Source organism: Poeciliopsis prolifica, unplaced genomic scaffold (genome assembly GCF_027474105.1).
Source record: "Poeciliopsis prolifica strain line A6 unplaced genomic scaffold, Auburn_PproV2 SCAFFOLD057, whole genome shotgun sequence".
Lineage (NCBI taxonomy): Eukaryota > Metazoa > Chordata > Actinopteri > Cyprinodontiformes > Poeciliidae > Poeciliopsis > Poeciliopsis prolifica.
This window is the reverse complement of record NW_026562432.1, coordinates 1464484-1486403: the sequence shown is the minus strand read 5'-3', so window position 1 is coordinate 1486403 and position 21920 is coordinate 1464484. Positions and strand designations below refer to the sequence as shown.

The 21920-nt window shown below is 38.5% G+C and overlaps 2 protein-coding genes across 2 annotated transcripts; one reads left to right on the top strand and one right to left on the bottom strand.

The window, feature by feature from the left end:
- Positions 1 to 4633: 4633 nt before the first annotated feature.
- Positions 4634 to 10375, top strand: slc7a6os (solute carrier family 7 member 6 opposite strand). The gene is made up of 5 exons (XM_055060078.1): positions 4634 to 4911; positions 6376 to 6699; positions 8003 to 8209; positions 8494 to 8626; positions 9563 to 10375. Exons 1-5 carry the CDS (start codon positions 4723 to 4725, stop codon positions 9685 to 9687), a joined length of 978 nt encoding a protein of 325 aa, XP_054916053.1. The 5' UTR covers positions 4634 to 4722; the 3' UTR covers positions 9688 to 10375.
- Positions 10376 to 10916: 541 nt separating this feature from the next.
- On the bottom strand, positions 10917 to 16834 carry slc7a6 (solute carrier family 7 member 6). The gene is made up of 10 exons (XM_055060077.1): positions 16731 to 16834; positions 14473 to 15041; positions 14261 to 14386; positions 13360 to 13504; positions 13140 to 13263; positions 12961 to 13064; positions 12776 to 12872; positions 12159 to 12308; positions 11769 to 11952; positions 10917 to 11070 (listed from the first exon to the last, which is right to left on the bottom strand). Exons 2-10 carry the CDS (start codon positions 14960 to 14962, stop codon positions 11003 to 11005), a joined length of 1488 nt encoding a protein of 495 aa, XP_054916052.1. The 5' UTR covers positions 14963 to 15041; positions 16731 to 16834; the 3' UTR covers positions 10917 to 11002.
- Positions 16835 to 21920: the final 5086 nt, after the last annotated feature.

The following is a 21920-nucleotide window of genomic DNA, read 5'->3' as shown; positions in this document are numbered from 1 at the left end:
CCCCAATCAAGCCAAGTCTATCTGACTATCAGAGGTGAAAACAACCCAAGTATACTGCAAAGAAACCAGTTTCTGATTTACACAATCTTCATTTTATATCTCCAAAATATTTGTAATTGGCATTATTTTTTTAATTCAATATTTAGAAGTATTTCTTCACAGTTGTTTTTGTTTGTCACAACTAAATATTTTATCAGAATTGATTTGTAAAATAATTTTAAAAAAGACAATACATCATCTGAAAGAAAAAATTGCAAGTACCACATGATATACCATAAAATAAACTTGTGCAGACTTGCTGCAGAGGATTTCTCTCCAATTTTCCAAATCCCATATCTAAGCGTTTTGCTTTCTAGTGCTCTGTGCTCTTCAAAATTCAGTGTCCTGCGCAATAAATTTCTGAAAATCAATAAGGTCTTCTTCTCCGTCTTGTCTCTTGTGCAAAACCAACTTCCTAACGTGAACGGAAACTTGACCAACTCCCTGAGTGTGTGCTAATGTCAGAATCAGTTGTACAATACACCATCTGAAAGAAAAAAATAATTCTGATGAAAACTGCAAGCACCACATAATATACCATTAAATTAACTGTGAATTCTAATTCAAGCATGTAAGATATAAATAAAACCAATATTGTCTGGGCGATGTTTTGGATCTTCTACATCAATTGTTTGTTTCAGTCTCATTCTGTCTCAACAATTTCCAGTCTTTCTCTTTCTTCTGTCTCCTCCTCAAAATTTCCTCAATTTGATCCAGTCTGTCGGACTCCATCATGATTTGCTCAGTCTTGTCCTGTGTGGGGAGTTTCTGCTGCTTCTCCTTCTTCTGTTTCTTCTTCTCAATTTCTTCCATTCAATGCAGCCGTTCTGATTCCATCAATAAATAAGACCATTTCTTTTTAACCTTGTCCATTTCCATCTTCTGCTATTTACAGTCAACGTGATCGTCCCATGTATCAGCGAGTTTAGCCAGGGTTGACATAAAAGTGTCTAAAGAACCATCCTGCTCTTTAATTTGGCAAGGACGGGTCAGATCTTTATTTGGTTTTGTCTTCATTGTCCTTGGCAAAGGGTTAAGCCTCCTGAGTAATTGACGGGAATACATCTTCCGTTTCTGTGTCACGGTGAAGAAAGTATAATTCACTGTACGTCTGTTGGGTTCTGCACATCTGACTCTAGAATACTAGTAACAAAATATTCAAGAGGTTTCAGAGAAAAGCTCTGAAGTGATTCACACTTTCTAGTGAAGATGTTTCAAATCATCAAAACGTTTCCAAATAAACTCATTCATATTAAGACTGATGTAACTTTTCCCAACAATTTAGACTAGCTGCAGCCAATGTGGCTGTAATTGATAAAGGCTTATCACCCGCTTTCCAGATCAATCTGCTCAACAGTGTTTTCCTCATCAAAAGATGTTTTTGATGAGGAAAAGTGTTTGATGAACTCAGGTTAAACTGTGGCTGTTTCCCATTTACACATTCATTTATCCAGACTGCAGCCACATTTCATCATTTCACTCTATGCTGTAGTATTATCTCCAAAGTGCGAGTCAGTTTCTGCTCTTTTTGCTCTTTTTAAAATATAATTAGAAGGATATATTGTATTATTAATTATTAATCATATTGTATTAATTATAGAATATGAGTATAGTTGAAAGTCTGCCAACCACTTTGTAAATAAACCCAAATTAAGCTCTGTATTATTTGTTGTATTACATCTTCATTGTTTTTTTTTCTGTTTATCTTGCTTTATTTTGTATAACGTGGTTGACTTCCAGTTTTTGATTCGATGTTTTTATTTTGATGAGACAACCTCCGCTCTATACATGTTGAATGGCAGCTTAAAGACAGAAAGGAGCAGAAAACAAATTGCAACAAGGTGTTAAAATATGTCTTGTTATTATTGTTATCTTGTTGTTATTATTGTTATTGTTGTGCCTTGATGGAGGCACAACCATCCTTATTTTGTAAATAAGGACGGTTCTAATTTTTATCCACTGAAATTGTGAGTTTGTTTTATTGTATATTAACACTACTGTATAGTTTTGAATTGGAGTTTACATTTTTAGTGGCGAACATCAGTTCAGACATTCTGGTTGTAAGAGTGTGTTTCTGCAGCGTATACTGTCCTTTCTGTGTGTGTTTGTGCATTCAGCTGTTACGGTGAAACTCAGGGTTTAACCTCACTGTTCATCAGTAAAGCCAAAATACGTTAGACACTTGTTTATCTTTAATCCCATTAGGCGTGGTCAAAGTGGTCAGAAACTTGTACGCCCCTCCGGGTTCAACACCTGTCATCTATCTGTCGCCTCTTGGTTCATATACTGCAGCCGACAGCCTCATCTAGTGACCAAAAAGCAAAAATACACATATTTGGCTCCAATAAGCTCTGTCCAGTCCCCTCCTCTTTTTCTGTTTATATTGATATCGTGCTGCCAATTCATCAGTCAGAGGTTTTTGCATTGGAGTTTTCTCCTGAGGATGTGCTTCACATAAGATTTTGGCATCTGGAACGTCACTGTTGTGGCTGTGTTTTTTGATGTGGAAAAAGCATATGACATGTTATGGAGAGAAGGATTAATGATTAAACTACATCAAATAGGAATAGGAGGGAGTATGTTTAACTGGATATGGGATTTTTTATGTGATAGAAATATCCAAGTTAAAATAGGTTCTCATGTTTCAAAATCGTGTCAAACAGAAAATGGAACTCCTCAAGGAAGTGTGATAAGTCCAACATTATTCTCGGTGATGATAAATGATATTTTTAATGAAATACCAGTTAGTTTTGGGAAATCACTATTTGCTGATGATGGAGCATTATGGAAAAGGGGAAGAAATGTAGAACATCTTATTTTAAAACTTCAGAAAGGTATAGATATAGTAGGTAAGTGGGGAATTGAGTGGGGTTTTAAATTTTCAATTGAGAAGACAAAAGTAATGTTCTTTACAAATAAGAAAGTTAGAATTGATAAAAAATTATATTTATATGGGAAAGAATTAGAAACGGTTGATAGTTTTTGTTTTTTGGGAGTAGTCTTTGATAAGAAACTAACTTGGGAAAGTCATATAGATCACATTATGGAAAAAAGTAAAAAGGTTCTTAACATTATGAGGTGCTTGACAGGGTTGACATGGGGTGCAAACTTTGAATCACTTAAAAATATTTATGTGTCATTAATACGATCTAGAATAGATTATGGGAGTGTGGTGTATGGATCAGCAAGCAAAACTAGGTTAAACAAATTGGATATTATTCAAGCAAGAGCTTTGAGAATTTGCTTAGGGGCAGTTAAATCTACTCCAGTATGTGCATTACAAGTAGAGTCAGGAGAGATGCCATTATGTATTAGAAGACAGCAGATCATGGTAAATTATTGGATAAGTTTAAAAGGACAAAATGAAGATTACCCAGTTAAGAAAGTGTTGCAACATTGTTGGGAGAGAGGAAAAGGGAAAAGTAATAGTTTTGGTGGGTGGGAGATGATAGAGCAAAAACATTTAATGTATTTGACAAAGAATTCAGTCAAACAGTAGTATGGCCTGTGAGACCAGCATGGTCATGGAAATGTATTAATCTAGACAAGTCACTATTAGATATTCAGGGGAAAAAGATAATAGATATGTGCCAAGAGTTTTATCATCAAATACAAAATAAATAAATGATTATGTACAGATTTATACTGATGGTTCAAAAGATCCTAAAACTAAGTAACTAGTATAGCAGTAGTGATTCTAGATTTAAAGACAAAGATTTCAAAAAGAACATTTGATTACTTGAGTATCTATGCAGTAGAAATGTGTGCTATATTATTAGCTTAGAATGGGTGGAGGATAGTAAAGGAAATAAATTTATAATTTGTAGTGATTCATTATCAGCATTGATGAGTATTGAAAAGGGATGTTCAAGTAATCATCAAAATATATTATATGAGGTTATGGCTGTTCATCATAGAATATATGTGAACAAAATAAAACTGTAATATTATTTTGGACTCCTGCTCATGTAGGTATTTTGGGCAATGAAAGAGCAGATAGATTGGCTAAGGAGGCTAGTAAAAAAGAAGAAATTGATATGTTAGTAAAGCTATCAAAATCAGAGGGGAAAAGTATAGCTTGGAGAGAAAGTAAAAAGATATGGAAAATTAGGTGGGATAATGAAATTAATGGAAGGCATTTATACAGGTTTCAAAATACAGTTGATGTAGAAAGGGTTAGAGGATTAAATAGAAAGTTAGAGGTAATTATAACTCGAATAAGAACCGGGCATAGTTTATTAAATGGAACTCTATAAGATGGGAAACATCCTACTGGTTTATGTAGTTGGTGTGATTCTGTAGAAACAATGGAACATGTTTTTATTAGTTGTAGAAAATATGAAAATGAAAGAAAATTATTAATATTGGAATTAGGCTGTACCGGGGAATTGAAGTTTGAAAAAGTGGTTGATCAGTTAAATAGTAATGAGGGGAGGAAGAACATTTTTCGTTTTTTAAAAAAACAGTGGGATTATTTTGAGAATTTGAGAGATGATTAGGATCCAATAGATGGCAGTAGTGCAACAAAAATGGATGCAAGCTGCCGTTAAAACCTAAAGAAGAAGAAGAAGAACACAACGGAGAAGAAGAACCGGCGTGACAGGTCTCGCGATTCTTCTGATCCTTTGAGTGCCAGACACAAACGAGAACAGACAAACAGACGCCAGAGGACGGAAGGCTATCATGGACCCGAATACGACAATTCTGCGAGTGAAAAGAAAAAGGGGGACAGACCCCGCAGATGCTTTGTTGCTGGCGTGTAAGCGTATCCGACCCGAGTCGTCCCAGAGCTCGGGGGAGGCGGTACCGGAGCCAGATGAAGCTGAGGTGGAGAACTCTGTGTTCAAACTCGTGGCGACTGTAGCGACCCAGGTGAGAGGCCCGCCGCGGTGACCAGACAGTTAGCCCAGGCTAGACACGCATCTGGTGGTGGGCATGACACGGGCCGCTCCGTGAATATGGAGTCGCCGAAAGTCAACAGTACAAACACATAGCTGATGTCATAGCTGAGTGGCCATTAGTAGGGGTGCCATTATAGCGGACAAGAGGTAAGGTGTTTGGAGACAAAGCCCGCTCTGCTGCTGTTAGCATAGCTCAGTCGCTAGCCTATGTGCTATGCTAACCCAGTGAAGTGCTCGTTCTGTTGACGTTGAATATTTAATGCTGCGGGAAGCTAACTTGTATCTACAACCTTATGAATGCTAAATATATTATCAAAGATTTTTTTAATTAAAACTTTTTGACAACACATTTTTGGGCAACATAAGTTTGCTTCCACTCACTGTTTATAAATATCACATGATGTTTTGTCTTTATGTATTCTACTAATTAAAAAGAAAAATGAGCGCGTGCACGAGTTTTTCTTTTTTATATATATAATGATAGAATGTTAAAACTATCCACGGAGGATAATAGAGAAATATAGAATTATGACACGTATTTATACATTACAATACACATCAGTGATTAGCCTACTACTTTTCAGAAGCCTCACATTTCAGTATTTTAATAATTTCATGTAATCTGGTTTTCTAAACATATTTTTTGTTTGTTCTCTATAAGCCAAAGGCATCTAAATTACAAACAACAATATTTTACTGTAAGAAGACCCTGTTCCAAAACAGCCGGATGACAACCACATGTTTTCTGTTCAGACAAGGCAAAGGCTGAGTTATTTAATGGCTGTGACATGGTGGTGGCAGCATCATGCTGTAGGGTTGTTTCACTGTCAGTGGGACTGCAGCATTCTTCAAAGATGACAAAGGAATAATCGTAAGGATGCTGTAAACATGAATAAAGTTATCCCGAACACACGTCCAGATGGATTATGTTGGGGATACAGCTGATTAATGTGCAGCTAAGTTTTCTCCTCAGAGCCCTCACCATCGACTTGTTTTTTTTTTTAAAAAATAGTGTCAACTATAATAAAAAAAAAAAACAAGCAACTGAAACAAATACTGCAAACTCAGCAGAGGTTTGGTGAAACATCCAACCTGAATTCAGCCAAAAGCCGCCAAAGCCGTGTTGTGGAAATACCACTGGCTAAATGAAAAGAGTTTTTTATATGTTTGACCAAGCTTGTGAAGCTATTGGTGTATTTGCAATTATAAAATAAATTTGTAATTAAGTACAAAGAAAGAAACATTTTAAATGAGTTCAGCTGTTTTTTTGAATCATATCAGTATCAGAAATAGTTTTAATCTTGCGAACTGATCAGTCTGTCATTGCAGCTGTTCACATGTCAGTATTGTTTCCTCCCAAAAACACTAAAAGTACTTATTTATGTTTTACTTTTGATCTATTGAAGAAGTCAATCACACATCCTCTTCTTGTCAGGATGCTCCGGTCCAGACCCAGGTCCGGCAGGCCCTGGCCCGGCCCCGTGCGGCCCACGCCCTGCGCCCGTCCGCCTCCAGCTCCCAGCGGATAATGGGCGACCTGCGCAGCACCAAGTGGAGCACCCGCAGGGAGGAACGCTACAGAATCCTGTCCAGCCACCGCACGGGGCTGCTGCGGCCCACCGAGCAGGAGACCCCCCAGGTTGAAGCCTCAGAGGCCGCAGAGGACAGCAGGACGGACAAACGTGGTGGTCTGGGAGAAATCCAGGTGGTGGATCTGGTCCAGGAGGACGAGGAGGATTCAGACAAACCACTGAGGAAGGTGAGGAGTTTAAATGCTTAAACTACATAACAAGAGATGAGGCCTGATCAGACATCATGAAGATATGTTGAATTAAACCACAATACTCCAGAGGATCTGGAGTATTGCTCCTTCATGATGTGTTTAAGTCAACACATCATGAAGATATGTTGACTTAAGTTGACTTATGTTGACTTAAACCACAATACTCCAGAGGATCTGGAGTATTGTGGTATTGTGTATTGTGATCTGGAGTATTGCCGATATCACTCTGTGCCCTCCTGGGACAAATAGTATTATTTTATGAGTAAACCAAAAATCATCACACTTAAAATTATTTTTTTGTCCCATTGTTTTTATTTATATATATATATATATATATATATGTACCTTCATTAACCTTGTTTTGTCCATCTGTGCACTCTGACATATAGTTTTTTTTTTTGTTTGTTTTTTACTTTTCTACATTGTCACATTTGCTGCTCTGGAGTATTGTGCTTTGGAGTATCATTTCTTACTCAGCTTATGGTTATGTTTGTATTTGCTAATATTTAATGCTTTAAATTAATTTCTACTTGTCAGTAGAATATATCTTGTACTCTATTTTATGATTAGAGAAGTATCATTCATACTAGGCGTGGATAACATGGACATGAAGTTTTATCACAATATGTTGTGGTATTGATGTGATCAGAACTATTTATTCCATTTTTATGTAACTTTATGCCAGCAGTCGACTCCACAAACGAAAAGTTTCTACTTGAAATAGAAAACACCAGCTACATGAAGAAGTTTGACTGGAGTCACAAAACTAAACACACTAAACACATTTAATCATATTTTCAAATGGATTATTATTTATTGATACTTTCGTTAAACAAACTATGAAAAAACAGTCAAATTAACATGGATTGTTTTTCAATGTAAATTGGAATTTATCATGACAATAAAAGTTATTGTAAGAAATTTGTCACAAATAATAAGATAAATACCAGAAATCTAAGTCAGATTCCTGGTATATATTTATCATATTACTACTGCTTCAGTTTATCAATTCACTTTCACTAGTAATACTTTTTTTTTAAAGATATTTTATCAAGTTTTAACAATTAAACAAAACCATGACAACAGTAATCAACTTGCTGCATTAGAATGATTTATTGAATCCTTTATGTGATCAGGACTAAAGTAAGTAAGCTTAGAGGTGAACACAAAGGATTCATTTGTCTTGAACTGCATCATCGTCTCTGCTGCTGCTGACTCTTCGTCTGTTCGTCTGTCTGTCTGTCTGTCTCTCTGTCTGTCTCTCTGTCTGTCTGTCCAGACGCTGCCTTCAGACCCGGAGGTGATCCTGTGCAACAACACCAAGCTGCTGCGGGAGCGGCTGGCCGTCTCCGGGGAGAAGCCAGGGGCGGAGCACCGGGAGCTCGACGACGACTACGTTTACGACCTTTACTACCAGGAAACGGTCACACCAGGCTGGATCCAGGACATCCTGTCTGTCAGGGCCTATGCTGACGACGGAGAACTGGTGTGTGTGGATGGATGGACGGACAGATGAATGAGTGCTGAAATCTGAGTGAGTGACTGAAGAAATGGGCTCAATTACTGCAGAGGGGCTCACCCTGTGCTGCCTTTGTTACTGAGTAACTAGTATTACATTACCCAGTATTGCTTTAGCTTTGTAGGATATACATTTTTTATGTTAACAATAGAACTCCTTAAAGAGTTATTTATTCACAAACTTCAGTCCAAATGTGAACCTTTCAGATTTGAGCGTGCAGCTCTGAGCTTCAGCATGCTGCTCCTCCTCAGGTTCCAGATCTGGTGGTCCATGAAGAGGAGGTCTATGATGATGAAGATGACGAGAATGAAGAAAGTAACTGGAGGAATGACTACCCCGATGAGGACAGTGGTTCAGACAGCGACAGAGAGCAGCGCTATGGAGGTAGGCCTCTGAGTCCAGAGATGATGGGAACCTCAGCTCTGCTGCTGTTTGCCGACGGCTTTCACTTTTTGTTTCTAATGAAAATGTTTACATGAACATAAACCTGATGGTGTTTATGGTGACATTGAACCAGAGATGGAGGATCTGTAAATGTAGCTGTCCAAAAAGGTGATAATCTTACATATCCACTCTTTTGTAATTCAAAGTTTTTCATCTGTCATTCCAACTCTTAGACATTAAAATCATAGTCAGTAATGGGTTTTACAGCTTGTAGATATTGCACTTCGAACAGTTATTTGCTCTTTTACTTCTGTACATTACAGTTTCTATAAAGTCATAATGTGGAGTTGTGTATGAAAGAACTGCCCTGTTCTTTAGATTACTTTTATATTTGGTGCCAAGTATGTCAAACTTTAATTGCCAAGGAGCAAGGCAGAATGAGATGACAGGATCCTGGAGTTGAACCCTCAGCTGCTCCAGGATGTGTTGCATTTAAATACTTCAGATCATTGAAGAAATGTTGCTGCTAACGTAAATATAAAACATTCTTAAAAACTGTTTAAGGGAAAAATATCTGACCAACAGACTTGGCTGACAGCTGAACAGTAATTGGCACATTTGCTAAATGAATAATTTCCTCTGATTGATCACATTGTTGAACACCTGAGCTCACATTCACCAGTCACATCCAGAGATGATTACTTATAGAATAAAAAAAACTCAATAAGAGATTTAAATATAATATATAAAGGGCTTATCTCAAATTAGCAAAAAAAGAAAAAAAATTGGTTATCCTCAAAACTGACTAAAGTGCAACTTTGAATCTCATAACTGACTTAAAACTGAGCAATTCAGGGAACAATGAATGTCTTTGGATCAATATGGAATAGTTTTGATTGTGTTCATCCATCTTGTATTTTGTTTTTCTGTCTCCAGACTACTGGGAGGAGGAGCACTCCTACTGCAGGAGGAACTGGCAGAGCTACCAGAAAGACGTGTTGCAGGAGCTGGGCGGCAGCGGCGAAGACGACGACGACGAAGACAAATATGATTCTGACTGACTGACTGACTGACTGACTGCTGCACCGCAACTTTCCAGCTTCCTTTTCCACAAGATGCCTCACTCTACGAGCTTCTGTGTAGCAGAGACTATAGAATAAAATAAAATAAAAATCCTAACTGTTCAGATCTCCCAACGGTGGTGTGGTGTGCCAAAGTACTGCAGCGTCAGCCCCATGTCCAGAAAGCTTCCTGCAGGCGGTCGTCTCTCTGCTACACACAGGCTCAGGGAGGGAAGGCGTTTCCAGATGAACCAGAGCGTCTCTTTCTTTGAAGCTGTGCTAGAGTGAATCTGTATGTGGGTGTTTGTTCCACGTAAATTGTTGCACATTAGTGTGGTATGCCTCGTACGCTTTGTGCCGTTCAATACTTCTGTTAGCGAGTCGTCTCCAGACGTGTGTGTGTGTGTGTGTGTGGTTGCAGTTTTTAGGTGTTTGCATTCTGTGCATGGTAGCGCGTACATAAACCAGTTTCTTTTGTTTGTTTTCTGCATAATGTGAAAGGCTGGTGTGTAACTTTCTGTTGTGAATGTTTGAGTTTGTGGTTTGGAGGGAAAAAAATCCAGTTTGGAACGTTTCTGGAATGCTTGTTGAAATGAAAAGTTTCTGTAAATATGTAGATGTGTAAACAAAGAAAGGTTTGAAAATAAACATGAGTCTGTTCAGTTTCTCTGCCTGAAGAACAAACGGCTTTGGTAGAAGATTTTTGAAAGGTTTATTTCAGAATAAAGTGCAAATACTACATAATTAAAGGCAGGAATAGTGAAACCAGCCATTCAAGATGAAAGGAAGAGGCTTCAGTCAATGTGAAGCAACAACACGCTAAACAGTAGTAAAGTACCTGTATGATTTGGCCTTTTGGACAATTTTCCCTAATTTCATTCCCACTGATGTTCTATTGTAGAAATTGCCTTTACATTTTTTTTCACATATCACTTTACAACTGCAAACATTTAATTTCAATTTGGGGAGAAATAATCAAATAGTGTGTGAAAGGTGAAAACCTTTGCAAGGCTCTGGAACAGTTTTCAGCAGATCTTTACATTTAATAAAATTCTTCATTATTTGTCAGTTCATTAAAAACACAACCATACTGGTTTATGGATTTTGGTGTGCTATAAAATGGCATGTTCCAAGAAAATGCATAATATATATGTTACTGGTGTGACTAGTAAGTCATGATGGGTCATTATGCTGGATTTTCCCCCCTACATAAATTACATATGGCTGCATTTTCAGTGCATGGCAGCAGCATGGTGAACAGTACAAAAGATGAAAGCTGCTTGTTTCCCAGCAGTTTCCTGTGTGGAGAAACAGGCTACTGGGTTTTGTCCGTCTCTGTCAGTACACAGAAGCAGGAGTACTGGGTGAAGAAAGTCAGAAAACCTGCAGAAAGACGGGATATTCTTGATACATTGTCATATCTTGCAGAGCCTATAATTGCATGTTTTATCCTTCTATTGCTTTTCCAAATCAGTCATGAACAAAATTAGATTTTTTTTTTTTAATCAAAAAAAAGTTTTCGTTAAATAAGAATCACATTTAAAATCAAGTGAATAAGTTAGTTCATGTCATTAAAAAATATACAGAGCCAATCATTTCCTGTCATTTTTGTCTCTGGTGGCAACCAGAGACTGGTTCTTGATCACATGATGAAAAAAATGTGTTTCCACTGCAGTTTTACCAAATACACTAATTTTGATACAGCTGAAAAACCATCTTGTCCTGGCAGCTTTTATTTCCCCCCCAAAATTAGCATGTTTCCATTTAGTGCATTTATTCATAATTCCAATTTGCACAATTTTAAGGTCAATGGAAAACGCAGCTCCTGTCACTGGCGCTTCACTCAGGTGACCTCTACTCCACTCATGGTGAGAACATTAGCACCATTCAGCTGGACCTCTGTTGAATTAGGTTCAGAGTTTCTACATAATCATGTATGTTACATTACTCTCTTTTACTATGAAACTCTTTTTGATACGGAAATTGATTTTATTTAGTAAAAATAAAAACGCTTATGTTTTTTGTCAAAAAAGTCAAATATTGTTGCTCATTAATGAACTGGAAAACGATGGCGTACTCACGCAGCAGCTTGATGATAACCGGAGGTCTTTTGGACTCCGGCAGATAGACGCCCAGGAAGTAGACGGGAACACCAGACAGGGCGATTGAGATCCCGATCAGGGAGTTCAGGGTGTCACTGTACAGAGGAACTGCCACCAGGAAGACGGCACACAGGCAGAACACCACGGGGTAAAACAGTGAGAGCTACAGAAGGGCAAAACAGGAGAGAGAGGGGCCAGAGTCCGAATGTTCTACATGTAAAAAAACATGTCATAAAACACTCAGCGTTAATCACATAACTGCTTTTAAACTAGACTGAAAAATTCTGTTTATGTTGTCTTTTTTATAGTTTTTTTTATAGATTATCTCTTCTAATCAATTGATTTAGATAAATGACCCAATAATGTTACTTTGAGAGGTCTGGGTCTGTCAGGCTGCTTCCAGCGAAGGTAGATCTGCCCGGCGACAGACAGGCCCATGAAGAACCAGTAGCTGAAGCTGTAGTAGTTGATGAGCTGGAAGACATCTTCCACTGTGAGGTAGATCAGTGACATGATACACTGGGCAGGCAGGGGGAGAAAGAAACAGGAAATGTTTCAGTTGGAGATATTTCATCACAATCTACAGTCAGAAATGGTTCTTAAAAATCCTTCTTTATTTCCAACAGTGTACAACGATGGCTGTGAGGCGTTTCATACCAAATACCTCATCAGTACATGCAAAAATGTCCATGTGCTGCCACACTAAATGCCATTTGGAAGCAATAACAGCATAAGAAACATTCACAATTTGCTTGTTTTGTTGTTTTTTTCTACGACAAAAAAAAGTATTTTCATCCATTTCCAAAGTACGTGGAGAATGTTTTTGTTTTATTTGATTTGGAAAGTGCTCTCAGATGGCATTTTTGACTTCAGCAACATGGTTCAAACATGTGCAGTGATATATTTTTGACACTAGTTGTCACCAAAGTCTAAGTTCCTCCTGCTTTGACCATTCAGATTAATTTAAAGTTGATTTCTTCTCTTACATTGAAAATCAGCGCAGGGATTGGAGTGAATCTCTGAATATGGATCATGGACAGAGCATCTGGAAGGTGACCCTCCCGAGACCCTACAAAGAACAACCTGGACGCAACAAACATGAATAGTTTTAATGTCAACATATCTATAAGGGTGTTTGTTCTTACTTGATGAGTGGATAAATGCGCAGTACCTTGAAGCAGCTATAATGGAAGCATTTAGGCCCCCATAACAGGACAGCGCTACAGCAATGGGGATGATCCAGTTCATGACACCCAGTGTGTGATCTGCAAATGTCTGTAGAGAACACATAAAGGTACCATTATGGAAATATATCAATATATCCTGATCAGACGCAGACTGTTAGCTCACCACTGCTACAGCATCGCTGGCCAGTATGGCACTGACATCCAGAACAGCGTAGTAGGCCACGTTGGTGAGAATGTAGATGATGGTGACAATGGGCATAGAGATGGCAATGGACAGCGGTAGGTTCCTATAACAGCAGCACATCTGATCATTTAGAAGTCTTCAGACTTAATTCTTTCTCAATGGATGACAAAGAATTGAAAAAAAAATACATATATATCACCTCTCTGGGTTTTTGATCTCTTCTGTCACAAAGTTGAGCGTGTCCCAACCAGAATATGAGAAGAGTGCCGAGTACAAGGCCAAAGCAATATCACCGGGGTCTGTGGACGAGCCCTGGAAGGATGACTTGAAGTTGTCTGTGTAGCCTGAAAAACAAAGGAAGCTGTTTTCAACTCTATCCAAAGAAGTAATTGTCATCACACTGTGGACATAAGGCAGGTCAGGACTCCTGTTGGTGACCTGATTAAGGTTTGCAATATGAATGAATGCCAAGTCATTGTCTCGCAAAAGCTGGCAGACTAGGTCTGACTGTAAATTTACAAAACACATGCAAATTGCATTTTAGACTTGAGTGAGGTTTGTTAAATGTCATAGTTGGGGAGTGTGAGCGTGCAGGACAAAAAGAAAGCAAAGTGGCTTGGCTCATTTGGGAAGATTGCCAAGATAAAACCTTTTTCCTAAAGAGAACAAAATCTCCTCTATTTGTTTACGTGACTCTGAACAAAAACCCTTTGATTTGAGTTATGCTCAAAATTGCATAATTTTGCTAGTTCGCAGGAATAATGTCTCAATTTATACCTTTTCACTTCAGTTAGCCAAAAGCTTGACCAAAAAAATAGAATTTCTAAATAAGTATATAACAGAACTGTCCTGCTTAGAGAGGCAGCATGTTGGACTCACTGTTATGTTGCTGTTTTTCTAGACTTTTGTTCATAATTTTTTGGGTTGAAGCATTGCTTTAGTTTTGCCTGGTCTCTCTGTCCAGCTTTCTAACCCTTACAGAGAAACGAGAAGAAAAAGCAAATTGCACTGATTAGCAAAGGTGTCATCCATGATAGGTATTCGGTCCGGACATCGAGGTGTTAGTATGTTATGACAGTCAGAGCCATAACTCTACTCACCCTGGCACAGCCTGACAATACCAGTAATGATAATGACGATGAGCGCCGCCACCTTTGCATAGGTAAAGATGTCCTGTACACGGGTACCCCACTTTACATAAGCAGAGTTTATGAATGTCAGTAAACCTGAGGAGAGAGGAAAACTTCACACATAACCCAACAAGGACATGAGCAAACAATAGAGGGACATTGCACATTTTAAAGGTACTTACATATGCATGCAGCAGCGACGAGGCGGGATGCTGTGTATGGGGGCTCACAAGTTGGGAACAGTGGTTGCACCAGGTAGTTTGCAAACGTAATGGCTATGACGGCCTGGCTGGTGGGTTCAATGATCAACAGTGACGTCCACAATCGAATGAATGCAATGAAGCCACCAAATGACTCCAGGATGTATGCATACGAAGCCCCTGATTTGGTGATTGTGGTGCCCAGCTCAGCATAGCAGAGGGCGCCAACAACCGAGAACAGTCCCCCAATGGCCCAGATGACTAGAGACAACCCGTAGGAGGTGCTGTAGATGAGCACCCCCTTGGGGGAGACGAAGATGCCAGAGCCGATCATGTTTCCCACGATCAAACTGACCCCATTGAGAAGCGAGATCTCCTTCTTGAGCTTCATGTGTTCTTTGGAATGATCCTGACAAGAGGAAGACTGACTGGCAGTGCCATCCGACTTGTCGGGTCCTTCACCGCCGGCCATGATGGTGGAGCTGAACCAGTGGGACCTGCACCGGAATGATTCTGCCCCTTAGTTCCTAATTGACAACCTTGGGCACGCCCTGTCCAACAGATCCAAAATGCAGTCTTTGTTATTAAAACGAAGCTTAAATGTTCAGTAGCAGCTTAGAAAGCAACAAAAGGCCTCCTGTATAATCTACACTCCACAAATGAGCAGCAGTGTTTAAAAAGAAATGGAGGTCTTGAAGGTGTGCTGTGTGTACCGTCGAACTTCAATTTTCATTTTTGCTAAAACATGAGAAGACACTGTAGTTTTAGATGATTTTATGAGGCTCACCTGTCATTCATCAAATCTGTGTCATATAGACATGACAAATGCACCAGGCATATGAAGGCTTGACCTTTGTAGATGCTAGCAAGGCAAGACCCTGATGTTCTAAGTTTTAAACTGAAATCATGTCTCCACCCTCCTCTCAGAAGATTTCCAAATAAATCTGGTGAAGGGAGGGACAGAGGGACAAAAATAACTCCTGGATACCAACAGGAAGCTGATGCATTGTTTATTGCTCATTCTTAAGGGAAAAAAAGTCACCTCAAGGGAAAAGACTTTAATGACCCAATGTTTTGCTTCAGTATTGCATCCTGTTCAAATAATCATTTGAAAATCTGTGTTTTCCATAACTTTTTACAGTGTGATAAATGTTAGATATTTATCTATATGTATATAATCAGACTGGATGGATATAGCTGGGACTACATCCACCTCAGCATAAAAGAGCAAATTATTTTCACACAGCAACTTTTTCTCCTTAAAGTATAAATAATGATGTCGGGTAAAGAGTTTAAATCCAACCTTTTTCATCCCGAATTCACTATTTTTCATACTTATTTAGACTTAGAAAAACAATCAAACCAAATCTAAGGTATATTCCACTTTTCAGGATGTGGAGAGCTCTTGGCTGAGACATTTGTTTGAGTGTTTGAGGAGCCATGACTCAGGTAAACATGACCAAACCCAGTCTGAGGAAAACACCATTTTCAACCACTTCTGTAGTTTACATGTCACTAACATTCAGTCCGGGATAAGGAAGTAGCTCCAAAACCTGCCAAACAAAGTTAGGACATAACACAGTGCTAACACTGAAGGTAACTTATTATTATTATTATTATTATTATTATTATTAGTATTATTATTATTATTATTATTATTATTATTATTATTATTAGGTTATTATTTCAATAAGTCAAAGATAGAGCGGAAGTCATGTCATTGTAACCGCAGCATCGTTAGTTTCTGTTTTTCCTCCTCAGATTTGGCCGAACATCTGCCGCGAGAGATTTGAAGCAGACATGAAAGGAAACTAGCCGCAGCGCGAGCCCGGTGTTTTCTGTCTGCGTTAAGCTAGCAGGCGTCACGTTCACCTTCCGCTCATGACTTTCAAAATACAACCAAATGTCGCGTAATTTTCTGTTCAGTTTTCTGTCTCCTCTCTATTTAACTATTCAAACGGAGCTTGTTCTTTTCTTTCAAACGTTTTTCATATTTAGTTTAAACCTCGTCTCCAAAAGCTAACAATTGGAGTCAGTGTCTGACGATATTCGCGTCGCCTTTCTTCTGAACTCACTTCCTGTCTGACTTCCTGTCTCGGCTTCGTTTCGCTGTCTTGTCGCAGACCTCTCTCTCTCTCTCTCTGTCTCTCTCTCTCTCTATTGTCCGGTTTCTCAAGCTACCAAAATGAAAACATCAACCAGATAAAGCATAAACCCCGGATGTAACTGTCCGGTCTTACCTCAGCTGTTTTTTCCCCTTCTAATTATTATTTCCTGCTGGTGTTAATGACCGGCGGCCCTCACAGCTGATCCATCTGCAGCCAGTAAACAACAGCCTGCTGCTGCTGCTGTGAGGGGCAGCATCATGTGACGAGGCATAAGCATCCTGTAACACAACATGTACTGTCTGTACAATACATCTTAGGACACGTGATGATATTTACATAAATTATGTTAATATACATAGCGCTGGGGGATATGAGGAAAATCTAATATCTTGATATATTTTTTGGTACATCGCGATACACGATATTCTTAAATGAGCTCCAATGTTATTTTAAGCTAGACTCCTTGCAGCATAATGTCACCCACGCAAGTTGCCCTCTCTCCCCCCCTCTTTTCCTGCTAGACTCAAATATAAACTCAAATAAAAAGGGATGCAGTGTTTTGCTATGAACTGTCTACACCAAGGGTTTTCAAAGGGTGAGCCCCCCCTCCAAGGAGCACAATGCCTGCTGCGCCCCCCCCCCCCACACACACACACAAACAAATGCCACTACAAAACACCTTCTAATTGCTTTTATTTTATAACCATCTCATCTTTTAAAATGACACTTTATCTGAATGAAATTTAACACATGAACATTTTAAAACATTTCCTCCAATTTTAAGTATTTTATCAGGGCCTTTGGATGGCAAATACGCCCCTTTTTTCACTTTTCTAATGACAAGAACAACCCCAAACTCATTTTTCAACCGTTTTCTCAAACAAACGTTACATCTGAGATTCTGAGTGAAATGTTTGAGATACCAACAGTGTTTTCACATCTTAACAAAAACATTTTGATCAGATCTTTGGAACACATCTGTAAATGTTGCATTTCCTTGAAATTTAAAAAATAAATCAAAACCTAAACAGTTGCAAAATTGTGGAGCTCTTTTTGTGGCTCATCTAAACAATTTAAACAAACAATTTATCTCGAGCTAAAAGAGCGTGCTGTATGAAAGAGCGGAGGCATACAAAAGAAAAAACATTTACGCACGCTATGCGCCCCCCTTTTTTTCTACCACGGTCCTGAATCATGTGTAAGTCATTTTATTTATGATTTTAACTAAATTGTCAACATGGCAACATTACTGTTCAGCTCACCTTCGTTTTAGTGGGAACAATGTGCTTGTGCTTTTGATGCGCAAATCCGGTTAATGCGGAGTTGCACTGTGGAGCGGTATAACCGCAGATCATCTCCAACCAGCAGCCTTGACCGGGATTTGCTTTTTATCATTGCGAGAGCGGAAAACCCACATTCACAGAGATAGGCTGAAGTGAAGGAGATGAACACGTTTACTGAAAATTTGTCAATTTTTTTCTCTCACATCATTAGACAGCAAGCGGACAGCTTCTTCTTCGGTTTATTTTTTTTCCTCGCACCGCGCCTACCCTAATGTGCTCTGGCGCCCCCCAGGGGAGGCGCGCCTCACACTTTGAAAACCGCCGGTCTACACTATGAACATTTTCCACATATGTTGGGATTTTTATATAGAGTTAGTGTCAGAGCTTGTCTCCGGTCTTTAATCTCAAGTCCCAGGAATTCAATAGTCCACATTTCCCAGGAAGACATTCTCCACTCAGTGAGTCCTCTTCTATCTTTACCTATTGGCCACACAAACTCCTACTTTACTCTGCATTTTGCTCTTTCAGACGCAGCAGCAACATATTCGCTGAACGGTGCTGTGTCCTGATATGAGATACTAATTGGTAGTAACTGTTTCTAAGTTGTGTATGCCAGGCAGCCATATTGGATTTTGACATCAAAATCCAGAAACCTACAACTAGCCAGAAACCTACAACTCTTCCATTCAGACTTTTATCAATTCTAAATCTGTTTTGTGTTGTCAATACATGGAGATATTGACAGAAAGCTTAGTCTTTAACCAGGAAGAATCTTTAACCAGTTGGAAGAATCTTTAACCAGTTGAGCAGTGGCAATGATGCAATCACTGCGTTTACTGAAGTCTTAAATGTTTTAAAACGGTTGAGGACAACTACTCAGACAGTGTTGATACGTCAAAATCTAGACCTAAATCAAACTGAGATTCTGCCTCTATCAGCTTTTAAAGCATAATGACTTGTGTAGCTCTGTGGTACCAGATGCTAACAGATGTTTCCGGGCTTCCCAGTTTGACCCAGAAAGTGTGTGTGAAGAAGAGAAATGTAATTAGGACTTTGCCAGAAGCATGTGGCAGAGGAAGGGTTTGTGTTTCATGGTGTCAAATCAACAGTTCAGAACAGAAACTCAGGACGGTTCTGGATGATCATCAACTGTTACACAGGTGGGGAATAAAACATATAGTTTTCACTGGGTCACACAAAAGTAAAACACAAAAATAAAGACAAATAGACAATACTCGATACTTGAATAATCTTCATTTTTAAAAGATGAGCGGCTAATTATTCAAATAAAGGAATGGTTGTTTCATTTTAAGTTTTCCTATTTGTCTTTTTTCATTATTCTGTTAGATTTATTTACAAATTAACCTTTTTTTCCAATCACTCATATGATGGTGATGAAAAAAGTAACAGATGTCCCCTCAGCCCAGGTGATGGGAGATATGAACTCTGGCTAAAACAACGTTGCTGTTGGACAATGTCTTCTGGCTCTTCTCTCTGCAGTGGAACTGGAGAGATCCATCAGTCACAGGCTGCTGCATCCCACCTGCACAAAATAGCTTTAAAGGAGATCCTTCCTCCCAGCAGAAGTTAGCCTTCATCACCATCACTCAGCAAACTGTAAATGTTTGATTGAAGCGTTTGTGCTTCTTATAAATTGTCTATTATTTTTATGCACACACCCATTTCTGGAATCATTGATTCATTCCATATTTTCTTATTGACCATTGTTCAGAATTATATCAAATGAAACCATAAAACAAGAGTTTTATTTGAACAACAGCAGAGAGGGTTAGTTGCAACTAACCCTTACGATGAGTTGTAGTGAACAGTTACTCCCACTAGATGTCACCAGACCCCAGATGTGCCTTTCAGCCTAATTATGGTGACATTTTATGTCTTGCAAAGAGGTTAGAGGTTTAATTTTACACATTTTATCATATTCACAACACAAATGTAAATATATTTCATTTAGATCTCTATGAGATTAACACAATTTGGTGCATATTTATGAAGGGAAAATGATTCATATTCTTCAGTTTAGACTTTGAAGCACCATCTTCAGCTATTGGTCCTTTGGACGATTTTTCTACAAGCATTGTACATTTTCTTCCATTTTTCTTTTCTTTTCTTTGGCAGAACATCCATGAGAAGCTATTCTCAGTGATGATAAAAGTCAGCAACTTCTGGGTCTGAAGTGTTTATTCATTAATGAAAAAAAATGGGCAAGGAGGAGAATATGAGACAAAAACTAAAACAAGTTCTTCTTTACATTAATATAAAATGTTTTATTAATACTCCTTACAGACATATACAAAAAGGCCAGATTTACATAAGGATTTGACTCAAAATATTATTTCAAAATAAAAAAGTGCAAACACCATAGCATCCAAAAACATGTGTGTTCTTCTGGGAAGGAACATAATTTATTCACCAAAATTCTAAATGTGGGGATTGAATTATTTCTGGAGCAGTACATTTTTTATTTTAACTTAAAACACATTCCATACTTTATTCTTCTTCTTGAAATACACCAAAACACATCACATTTTCTGTATAAAACATTTCATTTTTCATCACTAATGCCCACTGGGTGTACATCAAACTAACTGAGGCTAAGCAACACAACAGCAGTCTAAAGTGCTATTTCACTATTCAACTATAAATGACAAAAGCACTGAACAAAATGAAGAAACATCTGAAATATAAAAGCTTATTTTCAATGATAACATCTAATCAGAGCACAGTAGCATACAGACATTAAGCTTCATGTTTTTGTGTTGTAATAAAGTTTAACGACGTTTCGAAATGATTCTGAACCTGAAGTAAAGCAGTTTAATCTTCAACTAGAACCAGCCTAGGGATTCTGCAGCTCAGGCTCCGGGCCTGAGTTTGGACTTCCTGAGGAACTGGGAGGCGGGTTCTTTCTTACCCGCAACTCATACATCTACCGGTCTAGTTTACAACTGAAGTAATGCGTTAAAAGAACCGCATTCTATCATGTTTTCATCAGACGAAGGATTCGTCGCACAAGCTTGATTTTCTCTTTATTCACAAATATCCCTGCGTAAAAAATATCGCCTGCGTCTCAAATGAGGGTCAGATTATATATTCAATGTGAATATAATGAAGCAGAGACAAAAGAAATTTGCTTATATTGTATTTTCAGTTCTTTAATCCAAAACAGAACCAAAACTATTGAAGGGAACCAAGAATTATCTTGTAGCTTCACAGCCATGTGATGACTGCAGTGATGACTAAAAAGTCAACACCATCGTTTCCTTATTACAAACAGGAAAAAAAAAACACATCTGTTAAATATTCTCTTTCCTGAAAAATGAATAAGATAACTTCCCATCAGTGCTTCTTTAAAATGTCTGACCAAAGTCATTCCTGCCAAATGACTGGACGTCACATCGGCATCCACATCTACAGTAAGCTTGGGATGCACTTCTACAGAAACCCAGATCCAGATGTTACTTTTTAACCTTGTGGCTACAGGAAGCAGCGATTCTTTTCATTTTTCCTCGGCTTTTCTCAGGTGAGGCAGAATTTAGCTGAGTCACAGTATAATTATGGAATTGTACATATTTATGCAACCTTACAGTCAAAAACAATCCTCGATTATTTATCTTCTGATCAGACGCGATGTCACACTGTGTGTGTGCGTGTGTGTGTGCGTGTGTGTGTGTGTGTGTGTGTGTGTGAGAGCGGACATTAAAAACAGTCTGATATTAGAATGTAGCATCACTTGTGAATTCCCCTGACAATTTATCCACACCAAAGCGTGTGATCAACATGCTTGTAGTAGCCATTATGCTAACGTTAGCATTTCAAATAAAATGAGCATTTTAGCTACTTTTTTATAGAGTAGACTTTGTTGTCTCACTGACAGCAAAAATATGTTCAGACCCAGCTGTCAGCGTCCATCAGGCTGAAAATGGTCAGATTCTGGCAGTATCTTTATTCATGGAACATCTGGTTGTTTTCACAGACCAGTTATATGCCAGAAGTTAGATGATGTTGGGGTTTTGTGAAAAGC